This window comes from Eleginops maclovinus, chromosome 13 (assembly GCF_036324505.1).
Source record: "Eleginops maclovinus isolate JMC-PN-2008 ecotype Puerto Natales chromosome 13, JC_Emac_rtc_rv5, whole genome shotgun sequence".
NCBI lineage: Eukaryota > Metazoa > Chordata > Actinopteri > Perciformes > Eleginopidae > Eleginops > Eleginops maclovinus.
This window is the reverse complement of record NC_086361.1, coordinates 4,846,018-4,859,763: the sequence shown is the minus strand read 5'-3', so window position 1 is coordinate 4,859,763 and position 13,746 is coordinate 4,846,018. Positions and strand designations below refer to the sequence as shown.

At 41.4% G+C, this 13,746-nt stretch overlaps 1 protein-coding gene across 1 annotated transcript in view; it reads right to left on the bottom strand.

Moving 5' to 3' along the window:
* atp9b (ATPase phospholipid transporting 9B) overlaps positions 1–13,746 on the bottom strand; it is a 47,599-nt gene that overhangs the window by 19,525 nt on the left and 14,328 nt on the right. Inside the window, exons 8-13 of the mRNA XM_063899429.1 lie at positions 13,093–13,187; positions 9,553–9,633; positions 7,798–7,873; positions 5,205–5,281; positions 709–869; positions 359–501 (exon numbers count right to left, since the gene is read on the bottom strand). Of these exons, the coding sequence (XP_063755499.1) occupies positions 359–501; positions 709–869; positions 5,205–5,281; positions 7,798–7,873; positions 9,553–9,633; positions 13,093–13,187 (633 nt within the window). The remainder of the gene's footprint in view (positions 1–358; positions 502–708; positions 870–5,204; positions 5,282–7,797; positions 7,874–9,552; positions 9,634–13,092; positions 13,188–13,746) is intronic.

Genomic DNA, 13,746 nt, shown 5'->3' with positions numbered 1-13,746 from the left:
TTTTTTATTTGAATTAAAATGAATAAATATGTTCAATAAATAGGCTATTTGTTTATTGAACCCTTAAACATTTTCCAGAAGGGATTCTACTGTGAACCGTTAATAAACAATCTCTTAAACTTGTTTTTCTACAGACCTTATTTCAGGTACCAAAAACTGAAAGAGAAACTACATGCTCAGTTCTGGGCTTTAGGATTTATTCCTGCAGCACCTCCTCTAAAGTCAGATCTTTATTGATGAGATGATTCCACCATCATTTTGCTATCAAGCAGAATGGCAAAACGAGTTGGGCCTATAATTTCTTTAACTCAAGTACTGTGGAATGTGAATGTAATCTTCAGTGTGTATGTACACCTACCTGTTTTGTCTGTCAGCAGATAGACCAGCCGTCCCAGTTCTTCTGGGATGGTGCTGGTTCTCACTACAGTGCCAGGGATGTTTTCGTCTTTCATGATCATCCAGCCGTAGGCTGACTTCCCCATGTCCAGATTTACACGCAAACTACCAAAAATTAAGCTGTTATCTATCACAGAACTAATAATAATAAAACTGCAACACAAACTTAATCAATGATATTGTATGTTATAAAAAAAATGTTGCAAAAGGAAACGGGAAGCTTGGTATTCAAAGCAGCAATCGAATATTTGGTTTTTTCTTTGTACATACGTCATAAAATATCAAAAGAGCAAACAATGGAATTCAAAGTACCTGATGGGGATGATGTAGGAGAAAAGCACGACGAATCGGAAAAGGTTGCGGAACCAAGGACCCACAAACCCTTGTACTGCTACCATGACAACAGACAGGACCACCTGGGCCAGGAACAGAGCCTTGGTGAGGCGGTTCAGCTCCAGATCCAGTAAGCCCACCTATAGAGAGAAGAGGTCAGAGGTCAGACATACTTCTTCATCATTGTCCAACTCATTTCCCATTAGCACGGCATTACTCATAAAGATACATCGTGTGTATTAGGTTTTGATTCTACAGTCCATTGTGGGGTTTTTCCTTCAATGGGATTCACAGATTTCGGGAGTACACACGGTATTTATTTATTTATTTTTTGAAGTTGTGACACTCCCATCTGCTCCCAAAAGCCTTACAATATGCCAGACAGAGAGCAACAACAAAGCCAATGAAAAACACTCTTAGCTGCAGGCTTTTATCATGCAAACCATGTGTACGACATAAATACGTTTGGTTTGTAGCTGCTTTATTACCACGCTGAAGTATTGTCCTTGAATGCAACAGAAGGTCAAAAGGCCTCAAAAATAAAGTTCCCATATTGAGATTGGCTTTATGTAAGGAAGAAAGAAAAAAAAACACAAAAAAGGGGGGTCAGAATTGTCTTTTATTTTTCGAGTGTATCTCCCAGCCAATGGAGCATGTGGGAAAAAGATGTCAAATAAAGCAGTGCCCTTCCCCTTTCTGGCAGCGCTCGCAGCAAAGCCCTGTACACAGAGGGCTTTCTTCTGACGCACCACGCTTACAAAAACAGCAGAACATAACATCTCTCCTCCCTCAAATAAAAGGAACTGCTCTGAAAAGAAGGGGAGGGGGCAAGTGCGTATAAAAAAGCAGCAGAATTCCTCCGCTGCCCAAACCCCCACCGAGCCCATTCCCCTGAGGACTGCGAGAGCCGGGGGACCAGTGTGACTGATTTATCCGTCGCTGTTAAACTCCCAGTAGCAAAAAAAAAAGGGAAGGGTAACGGGAGCAAGTGGGTGGGTATCTCCCCACCCCGCTGCTTCACTACATGGTTCATGGTTGAGCTATTGAGAAAAATAGGGGGTTTGGGTGGATTAAAATGAAGAAAAATTAAGACAGAGAGCACGCCTGAAAAGCAAAGGATCGCCTTCTGCTCGAACAATGGCGGGTCTAAATTTTTCCGAGCCTTGCCGGGGATCAGATGAAGTCATTATTCATTCAGTCAGGGGGGGTGGTGGAAGGACTCAATTACCTCAACCTAAAGATGCTATCAATGAATTTAAAAAAAAAAAGTGCATATTTTACCCTATTCATCTACGAGCCATTAAAAGTGAAAGGAAAGACTCAGTCTGCCTGTGTGGCTTGTATTTATGTGTGTGAAATCTGATGGACATGAATATTCATTGAGTAAAAAGCAAAGATTTCAGGAGTTCAGTGAGTGAGTAGCACTTTGTTTAGGTGCTTGAGACACCGGTGAATCATCCATCCCTTGTCAACCGCTTATCCAGAGTCGGGTCGCGGAGGTAGCAGTTCCAGCAGAGGGCCCCAAACTTCCCTTTCCCTGGTCACATCAACCAGCTCTGATTGGGGGATTCAGAGGCGCTCCCAGGCCAGCGTGGGGATGGAATTCCTCCACCTGGTCCTGGGTCTGCCCTTCCGACTCCTCCCAGCTGGAGTAGCCTGGAAAACATCGCTAAGGAAGCGACCAGGTGGCTGTTTTCAGTGCGAAGGAGCAGCAGCTCTACCCTGAGTCCCTGTCGGATGACTGAACTTGCCACCCACCAACCGGAGGAAACCCATTTCGGCCGATTGTATTCGAGACAGTGTTTTCGTAAATTGTCTTTGCTGAGATGTGTGTTCTGTCTCTGCGGAGAAAAGTGTAACTACTTTTTACTCTGGGCACAACCGTTGCAGCCAGGTCGCACTGCGCAAAAGGGGAATTAATCCACAATACTGGATTTGAGTATGCAAAAGGTGGCATGTGTACGGCCCCAAACGCAAACTGTGAATATTGTTTTTCCTGAAGTGCCGTTCCGATGGGTTCCAAGACAATATGATTGGAAGATTTGAATTTGCCGGCCTTCTAAAGATCTTTCCGGTCATAGTCCGGTAAATACCGGCTAACTGAAAAACTGGTTCGCAATCTCGTTCATTTGTTTATGACTAATCTTTCATGACCATAGCTGAGAGTAAAAATAAAGGTGGACCTGTAGATTGAGAGCTTTGCCTTCTGGCTCAGCTCCCTCTTCATCACAACGGTGCGGTAAAGCAACTGCAATACGCTGCTCTGATTCTCAGGCCCATCTCGGGCTCCATTGTCCCTTCACTCAAGAACAACACCCCGAGATACTTGAATAGCTCCACTTGGGTAAGAACTCATTCTCTACTTGGAGTGGACAGTCCATTGGTTTCCTGCTGGGAAACAATGGCCTCAGATTTGGAGGTGCTGATCCAGGGAATCAAGAAAACATAAAGTGAAATTGATTCTTGAAGTAGGTTCTTAATAAACAACTTTTTCAAAGAGTTTGAGAGACATGTGAAGAGTAGAAGAGTATTGAGAGCTGCATATGTACTTCAAACTAACAATCTTTATTGAGCAGCAGCCTCTTGTCAAATGACATTGTTCTGCCTCTTTACTCAGACAGAGGTCTGTCTAACAATCCTGAAACAAAGAGTGAATCTATGTCTGACGTGCTGTCAGATTGATCAAGTGCAGGCATTGTCCCCGGCCGCTGTCACAACAGATTATATGAGGCCAAAACGTTCTTGAGACTTTAGCCACACTGTATCGACTTTCTCCCCCAATCTCCAGTCTCCATATTGGCACTTCTGACATCATCTCCTTGAAATATTGAATTCCTCTCAACTGTCGAGCTTACACAAAACAGAGGCCCCCCCACGCGCCGTTCGACCAGCCACATCAGCGTTCCTAATAAAAGACACCGGTGTCAAAACTGTGCCGCAGTAGGAAGGGGCTGTGTTGTGTCACGTAGAGCTTTAGTGGTGCAGACATTTGTAACTTTGTGTGTAAAAGTCATGTAGCAAAAACACCGCCTCTATCAGTTGACCCGTGTCTATGTAGCTCCCCTATCTTCCAGGTAAAATCTTATATTTAGAATCAGATTTTCATTAGTCTCCTCAATCTGGGGACAAAACACTCGATGGGGATTCTGCGGGATTAACTTTCGGCTGGAAATGTCATTTAAATCCTCGGTTAGTTAATTTCCCTTTTGGTTAATTAGCAACCGGCGCTGACCTTTTGCATTGACAGGTCCAACTTTATCTAGAAAGTCAAGGTTAAAAAAGCACCTCGCCACAGTGATTGATTAGTGATTACAGGCAGGGGGAAGACAATGGCATGGAGGGGGACTTGGAGCAGATGTTACTTTGGGTGTTTCACCCTCTGCAGCTTTTACTAAACATTTATGTTTATACTGGCTTAAGATTCAAAGATTTAAAGGCTTTATTGTCATATGCACAGTAGCTAAAGTGTAGTTTTTAAATGAGCATCTTAAATCCCAGGCTCCTCCAACAATGCAACATATTATATAATTATATAAAACAATACAATTAGTGCAAGAAGTAGAAATGGGAATGCTGCAAGAAAAGTTGCAAATGACATGATACACTGTAGACTGTATATGTAATATATAAGATAATAACAATAATGAAATACTATAATGTGGATGGAATATTGCTTATTGAATAAATAGATAACAAAAATATATATATATAATGTGTATTATATATATATAAAAAATTCAGAGACCACTTCTGCATTATCAGTTTCTCTTGTTCTATTATTTATAGACATGTCTTTGAGTTAAAACATTTATTGTATTCTATAAACTACTGACAATTTTTGCTGGAATTCAACAGACACTGGAATGGCTGCCATACATGTAGAGATAAAGATTTAAGAAACATTTGGAGTGGTCTCTTAATTTTTTCCAGAGCTGTATATTAAAATATATACAGGTTTTTCTTTCTTATTTATGAAATGCATGTCAAACCAAGATATCCCTGAAAAAAAAAATCCCAATTAGTTCGGTACAAATCTATGCAGAAAATAAATAATAAAAAAGGTGCATTTAGTTCTGTAATAAATTTGATTGAAATATAGTCCAAATTATTAGTTAATATTCAGAAAGCTAACTGCCAACTGTTTTGCTCATTTCTTTTTTTAAACAAATATTTCTAATTCCAGCCGTGACGATTTGTTTTAGTTTTTTTTGTGTTATGTGAAAGTAAACAGGTGTCATATTTAGCTTTTTTTTGACATTTTATACACTTACCAAGTGAATTGATATGTCAAGAAATAAGAAGGCACATAAGGAGAAAAAGGCAAATGATCATAGTATACCATCATGACGTTTATCCTTCCTATAACATGAATGTATGTTGAAATGATCCTTTCATTAAAGGCATGTGGAACCACAAACTCTCAAAACAAATCATAACTTGCCGTTTGTTCTTGCAGAAGCAGAAAAAGTATTCACCTTGTTCTTGGCAGAGGATGTGTTCAGTACGCTTCTGGTCTCTTTGCCTGTGTAGATCACCACCCCTATCACCGTGCCTGCCAAGGAGAGAGACAAGGAAAGTAATGCTGCTCATTAACTGCACCCCACCCCCGCCATCACACACACACACACACACACACACACACACACACACACACACACACACACACAAGTAAGATGAACTGCATGAGAGGAAACACAATAAGGCTGAGCCCAGGCAGTTTTGTCTCATTGCCACTCACGGCAACAGACAGGACTTTAATACGCTTCGACTCTGAGGGCCTCGGCCACCCTATGGAAGCTCATAAAAGCTGATCAATACTCTGCCATCTTTATTTGCCAATTCATTACGGTGGCCTTATTACGGAGGATTAATGAGTCATTAATATTAAATGAGCTTAATGGGGGCGCAAAGCCTCACATCCCCGAACTATAAAAATGGCAAGAAAGTAAAAAATGGGCGAAAAACAGAACAAGGAAAGTGAAGTGAAGAAGAAGATTGGGGAAGAAAGGTGATGAATTGATGACTTTCAGAAATATGTGACAAATGGTTTGTGACTCAGCATGCAGAGGGGCTTCAATTTGAATATGCGAACGACTAATTCTCTTGTCACAGCTGGACTGGGGGCCTGCATGGGAGGGAATGCACGCTGATCCTGGGGCCACTTCTACCCCTTGTCCCGGTTCCAGGACCAGAGTGGCACACATTTTCCAGCTATTTTTGTTATAGCATCTAGCATGTCCGACTATTACAAGTAAATTCATGATGAAAAATATTACGGTAAAATGTACCAGCAGGAAACGGCTTATGCCAAAATGTGATGGCAACAAACAGTCAAGATAGTCAGATTAGCTTCGGTTGCTATGCTAACATCACCCATCTATTACCAGAGAAACTTTAATGTCAAACAGTGTCAATTCAAACGAGAAAGCATTCACTTATACGGTTGGGAAATGTGCATCAGGTGACGTTACTTGTGTGACAGTCGGACAGTGAGTTACTACTGTTACTAGTGTCTGTTGTCGAGAAAATGTCATGACTTTGCACCATTTGGGCATTTGGCGATGGAAAGCGAAACACGTTCTCACGCAGAACATATTGAAAACTAAACAAGCACCAGCACAGAGCGAGAACCAAACAGATTTTCAGTGGAAAAGGGATATTCAACTGCTCAGAATGCTACTAAAGGCAAAGGAAGTGTCCGTCAAGGAGAGGCTTGTGAGGGAGAATGACTTTCCCGAGCAGAGATGATGTAAGGGGTTTTAAGTCAAGCTAATTGTGTGTGTGTGTGTGTGTGTGTGTGTGTGTGTGTGTGTGTGTGTGTGTGTGTGTGTGTGTGTGTGTGTGTGTGTGTCTGTGTGTCTGTGTGTGTCTGTGTGTGTCTGTGTGTCTGTGGTGTTTGTTCTTCTGGTCAAGGTCAGGCCAGAGGGGAGAGCAACACCGCAGATCAATGGTGTGGCCGTCGCTGCGAGCGTCACAAACACTCTCAACTGACACGAGCGTTTCTGTGGGGAATCGCTAAGTTGGAGTGAAGGAGGATTACCTCAACTGTTCTCAGAGTTCTTCAAACAGGAGCACAGCAGTGTCAAATCTTTCATGGTTTAGTGCCATGAAGCAGGGATTGGTATTTGTGAAAGTGTTTTATTCAAATGTTGCGTAGGGTTTCATTAACGGGAATATAAATGTTTCTCTTGTGATCCAGCTTTATCCTGCTGTGTTATAGGAAATATGTTTGAATAAACCCCTTTAGGTAGCAGCGTGTTTTCACAAATGTACAGAAAATATTGTAGCCCACATAAATAGACAAAAAGCAATCACAGCAAGCACCTACCAAGAAATGCAGACAGCAGATATACATATACCGATACAAAGACATTTACTTATATTTAGGTATTTCCAGTGTGCCACCTTCGCGGGTGTAGGGATGTTGGATTGAACAAGGGTCCATGTTTGGGCTTGAATCAGGGCCATTGAGGTGTTTTCATTGGTCATGGTAGTGTGGTAATAGTGGGTCCTAGAATGACATGAATGTGTGTGCACAACTGAAGAAGCAGAACAGGCTGCTGGGACGTTAAGGAGTTTGATCTGTCAACAATTTAAAGTTCATATCTATCTATATATATATATATATATAGATAGATATACAGCCCCGATATACAGCCCCGGAAAAAATTAAGAGACAACTTCAGCAAAGACGTACTTATAAATGGTAAAACCAGAGAAACTGATAATGCTGCAGTGGTCTCTTAATTTCTTCTGGTTTTTATCAGGTTGAATTTCTTACAGATTTTCTTTAATGTGTAAAAGAAAATTGCTCACAAAAACAGGCAGATCAAAAAAATACTTTTGAACTGAGGGACACAGAATTTGTATGTATAAGGTTTTCAAATTAGACTACCAATAGTTCATTTTCAATGGGCAGAGGACCATACATTAAACTCAACATGGACACTCAGAGTATTGGTTGCCAGGAACTCTGTAACAATGTCTGTGTCTGCAATGCATCATCCGGAATGATATTATATTTCATCAGAAGATGAAAACAGATTTAAATGGATGTCATTTACTCACCAGAAGCGACGACGGTGCTGGCCCACAGAGTGTTCTCAATGCTCAGACTCTCATGGATCTGAGGGTCTACGTTTTCCTGCAGAAAACATAAGACGGAAATACAATTGTGTTGTAATTATGTGTATTTGTGTTTAAGCTTGAAAGAATACTGTAAGGTTGTGTTTTTTTTAAGTGAAGCAGGTAAGCTGTGAGACCGTGTGGGCACTGTATGTCGGTTTAACCTCCTAACAAACAATGATTCCTGAGCAGTGTAGTTCAAAAAAAGTGTTTTTTGTCAGTGCTCAAAATATGTTAATAGGTTGGTTAAAAAATGACAGTGTGTGTGTAGGTTTTAACTCTGAAAGGTCCCTTAATGAATCACTTTAGTCGGGCAGAAAATAACATTTTTTGTTTGAATTTTATTCTGACGCCTAATACAAGATTTTTTATATGCGTTTCTTTTTAAATTCAGGAACGTTATTAGAGATTGACCTGCCTCAAAAATATTAGGCAATAATTTATTGACTTACATTTTCTTCACCGCTAGCTAGATTTATATGTTAAAGTGGATGAGTAACATATTGAAATGTTTATAGGTATACATTTTGCATTAAGCTGAAAATTGCTCAATAAAACGATTTTTCTTTTGACATTCTATTGTCTTTTTTGGGCAAATCACTTCAACAAAACTGCCTGAAAGAAATAAAATGTCAGCTCTACCGAATTGAGGAAAACAAGCTCAGTAAGAGTGCATACATCCTGAGCAGAATGACCGGGCTCTGCTGTGCCATTAATTTTCACAAGCACCTGACACAGTAGTGCAGACCAGGCAATACAGTGGTCCCTTTATCAATACTTTCACTAGATTTGGCATAGCGATAGAGGCTCCTTTTTAAAACAGTATAGAGAGTGCACGTAGATGAGATTTCAGTGATAAATAAGCCCCAGGAGAGCCTCTTGTTTCACCCTCCCCCGTCCCTGCTTTTACCCATCTCTCTTAATAAAAACGAAAATGGCTTGAGTCAGGAGTGCAGAGTCAAGGCTCCAGTTTCGGCTCAAATTGCCTGCCTGATATGATAATTATGATACCTAAGCACCCACATCCTGTCAATCCAACCCAAACATGGGAAGAAGGGCATGAAAAATAAATGGCAGGTTTCAGAGTGCTTGACCGCTCTGACATTGGTGTTCATAACTGCACAGGGTCTCAATAAAAGACCGCAGAAACAAAGCCACCATATCCGTCTCGAGGAGAGAAAAAAAAAGAGGAAAACCCCTCATAAATAGGTAAGTTCATTTGCTGCGGATCTGTGGGAACCCATTTTTTTCCCATCCTGCCAGGACTAAAAGCACACGCTATGCAAAGGAAGGCCGCGGAGGATGAATGAGCGGAGGAAGTGCTCCCTCACTAAGCCTGGTGTGTGGCCAAGAGTGAAGAAGGACCACAAAGCCTGCCTTTGTACCGGAGCTCTACTCTCTGTGGGGGCTGCGCTAATCTGCTATTAATAAAAAAAATAAAAAAAACAGAAGAAGAAAAAAAGAAAATCACTGAGCAACAAGCAGGATGGATGGAGCTGGAGCCGCGAGAAGCTGCCTGTGATGTAAGAGGTACGCCTGCTGGAGATAACAACAGGGCCCAGATGGACACACAAGCTCCCATTGTTGCCGCTTGTCAACACACTGCAGTGATACACATCTTCCATGTCAATCCAGTTTCTATAGGAAAAACTCTGCATGTGTTTAACAGGTTATAAAAATGTCAACGAGGTACTGTACCCTTGTGAAGTTCCCCTCGAAGCTGTGGATGTCCAGCTGAGGCTTCTGGGCGTAGACGAAGGCGCTGATGGAGAAGAGATCCTGAGACAAGGAGGGGGAGGGAAAGGATTTAGTATTCATTTATAAAAATAAAACTCAAGCACAGTCGTATAGTCTACATTAAAGAGTCCTATTATGCTGTATAGGGTTTCCCTTTCCTGTGTGTTCTATAGGTTTTTGTGCATGTAAATGGTCTTCAAAAGGCTAAAATCCCAAAGTTCCCTCCAGAGGGAGTTTCTCTCCCACACACTCGCCCCCTGCCCGAAATGACTCCATTGGACTCCTTTGTTTACTTCTATAACATAGTCACATCACAACGTAAAGCTTGTGCTTCTATTGGCTGGCGCTCCAACGCATTGTACGCAATAGGCTACGGACATTTCTAAGCGGTTGACAAATCACAACCGAGCCGGCCAACTGGGCAGTATGAGAAAATACTGGGTGCTGTGAATAACCTTTGCAACTATTAATCAAACAATCAATCAAAAAGTTTTGTGACATTTGAACCACTTTAGGATATAATAAATAATATTGATATAAAGATAAGTACAAGAAAAGTAATAAGGTTTAATGTTTGCAGTCTGTACTTAATTAATAACAGTTTTAATTCACTTAAGTTGAGTGTCTGTTCAAATCCTATATTTTTCTTATTATGGGTTTTAATATTAGGATTCAACCATACATAAATGATATAAATACAGTATCTCACAAAAGTGAGTACACCCCTCACATTTTTGTAAATATGTTATTGTATCTTTTCATGGGACAACACTGAAGATATGTCCCTCTGATACAATGTAAAGTAGTCAGTGTACAGCTTGTATAACAGTGTAAATTTGCTGGGTCCTCAAGATAACTCAACACACAGCCATTAATGTCTAAACCGCTGGCAACAAAAGTGAGTACACCCCTAAGTGAAAATGGCCAAATTGTGCCCAAACTGTCAATATTTTGTGTGGCCACCATTATTTTCCAGAACTGCCTTAACTCTCTTGGGCATAGAGCTTCACAGGTTGCCACTGGAATCCTCTTCCACTCCTCCATGACGACATCATGGAGCTGGTGGATGTTAGAGACCTTGCGCTCCTCCACCTTCCGTTAGAGGATGCCCCACAGATGCTCAATAGGGTTTAGGTCTGGAGACATGCTTGGCCAGTCCATCACCTTTACCCTCAGTTTCTTTAGCAAGGCAGAGGTCATATTGGAGGTGTGTTTGGGGTCCTTATCATGTTGCGGCACAGTTTCTGAAGGGAGGGGATCATGCTCTGCTTCAGTATGTCACAGTACATGTTGGCATTCATGGTTCCCTCAATGAACTGTAGCTCCCCACAGCCGGCAGCACTCATGCAGCCCCAAACCATGACACTCCCACCACCATGCTTGACTTTAGGCAAGACACATTTGTCTTCATACTCCTCACCTGGTCGCCACCACACACGATTGACACCATCTGAACCAAACAAGTTTATCTTGGTTTCATCAGACCACAGGACATGGTTCCAGTAATCCATGTCCTTAGTCTGCTTGTCTTCAGCAAACTGTTTGCGGGCTTTCTTGTGCATCATTTTTAGAAGAGGCTTCTTTCTGGGACGACAGCCATGCAGACCAATTTGATACAGTGTGCGGCGTATGGTCTGAGCACTGACAGACTGACCCCCCACCCCTTTAACCTCTGCAGCAATGCTGGCAGCAGTCATACGTCTATTTTCAAGAGACAACCTCTGGATATGACGCTGAGCACGTGCACTCAACTTCTTTGGTGGACCATGGCGAGGCCTGTTCTGTTAAACTGCTGTATGGTCTTGGCCACCGTGCTGCAGCTCAGTTTCAGGGTGTTGGTAATCTTCTTATAGCCTAAGCCATCTTTTTATTTTTCAGATCCTCAGAGTTCTTTGCCATGAGGTGCCATGTTGAACTTCCAGTGGACAGTATGAGAGAGTGTGAGAGCGTTAACACACCTGCTCCCCATTCACACCTGAGACCTTGTAACACTAACGAGTCACATGACACCGGGGAGGGAAAATGGCTTATTGGGCACAATTTGGCCATTTTCACTTAGGGGTGTACTCACTTTTGTTGCCAGTGGTTTAGACATTAATGGCTGTGTGTTGAGTTATTTTGAGGACACAGCATATGTACACTGTTTTACAAGCTGTACACTGACTACTTTACATTGTATCAAAGTGACATATCTTCAGTGTTGTCCCATGAAAAGATACAATAACATATTTACAAAAATGTGAGGAGTGTAATCAGCTTTGTGAGATACTGTATGTTGAAGCAGTTGAAAGAAAAGAAAAATAACCTTAAGAAAGACAATCAGAAACACTGAATCCTAAATGTTCAATCATCTGTTTCTCTAAGTCCTCCTAACAAGTGAGACTGCAGCCTTTGGCCTGGATAGCACCTAACACCGCCTCTTTTTTTAGCCTCAAGTGGAACAAAATTGATTGTAAATATTAAATAATTCAGGCAGGCAGCCTCTGAAGCGGCCAGGCGGCCTCAGTCGTGCTCAGATAGTGTTCTCCTGCTGAGAACACGGGCAGAGCGGTTAGAGAGGAGCAGGGAAGATTATTTTACTGAGGCCCCAACGGAGAGTAGTGTTGCTCCAGCACTTCACAGAGAAAAGCTCAGAGACTCAGAGATCAGTATGGCTGCTGAACAAACGGGAGTTATTGAATCATATAGAGCTGACACAGGGGAGTAATAACACATAAGGCCAGTGATGTAACTAAGTGAAACCAAGTACTGTATTTAAGTATAACTCTACTTAAGTATCATCACTTTCTGAGAGATTGCACTTTTACTCCACTACCTAAATTTGACACGTTGTTTTTTACAGTAATGTGAATATATTTTACATATACTTCTTTTCCACCACTTAATGTTGACAGTACTCTGAAGTTGTTGGTGTCTTTGAAACTTAACCGAAAAGAAATCATAATTTATTTGATCTTAAATTGACCACCTTGCTTTCAGGACACTTCAAAGTAATACTGCTTTACTGTACACACTGCATGACCATACTCAATAGTGTTTACATAAAGAAATTAAGATCAACTTTCTCTGTGAAAACAATCACAAAATAGCACAGAGTTAGTACGACAGGCTCAAACAAATCCTGACAATTTGATGGATACCCTTGTAAGAAGAAGGTCGTATAGAGGCTAAAGTGAAGACAGCACTTGCTATCTTTGCGTCTCTTGAAACCCAATATGGATGCCACGGCTCAATCATCAGATGAATTGCTGCAACTTTAATTCTCTGATCACACTAAGTGGCAACAATCGACTGAGCTTAAATCTTAAGTGTTGAGTATCTGCAGTTAAAGGAAGCGGCCGTCAGGTTCACCATGTTCCCGCTGTCCGTCATCAGTGATTAGGTTTCCATCACAACTTCGTCTGATGAGCAATGCTTTTAGTGATAACACAACACTCATTCACTCATGCTCAATCCGTTTGTCTGTTACCAGAGATACACTACATCGTAATGTATCCTCACCCCCACTGCTGGGAGCCGCTGTGTGCAGCCCACGGCGACCTTCAGCTTCCAGTCCGTTTCTCCGTCGAGCTGATCCGTTCTGATGAAACAGGAACCTGGAAAAAGCAGGACAGAATTCTATAAATACTGCGAGTGTCAGTCGTAGAATGTAACTTTTCAATTACTAAAGTACCCTACTTAACAACTATTTTGACATACTTGTATTTTGATTGAGTATTTCTATTTAATGCTACTTTGAACTTATACTTTTGCACTACATTTCAGAGGCAAATACCATCATTTTTACACAACTAAAAGTATTTAACAATCATAGATTCTTTCTACTTTTTTATGGTGCAAACGCGATACAACCGCCCAAAACACTTCCATTAAGAGACACGCACTCAAAACACATGCAAATGAAGGAACATCGTCACCAACTTCACGAAACATATGCAAAACTACTAAAAGCGCTGCATTAACAAAACGCCTCCAGCTGGGACCGGGGCACTTGCTGACATTCGGGGATTTTAAAGTTAACTGCCACAGGAAACCTAGCTCAAATGTAAGTTTTATTGGCTTACTTTAACAATGTGATCTCATGATGCCTTCCAATATAATTGTGGATCTGCTGTAAGCTAGCTAGCTCACGTAGCTAACCTACTCTTTTCAAAT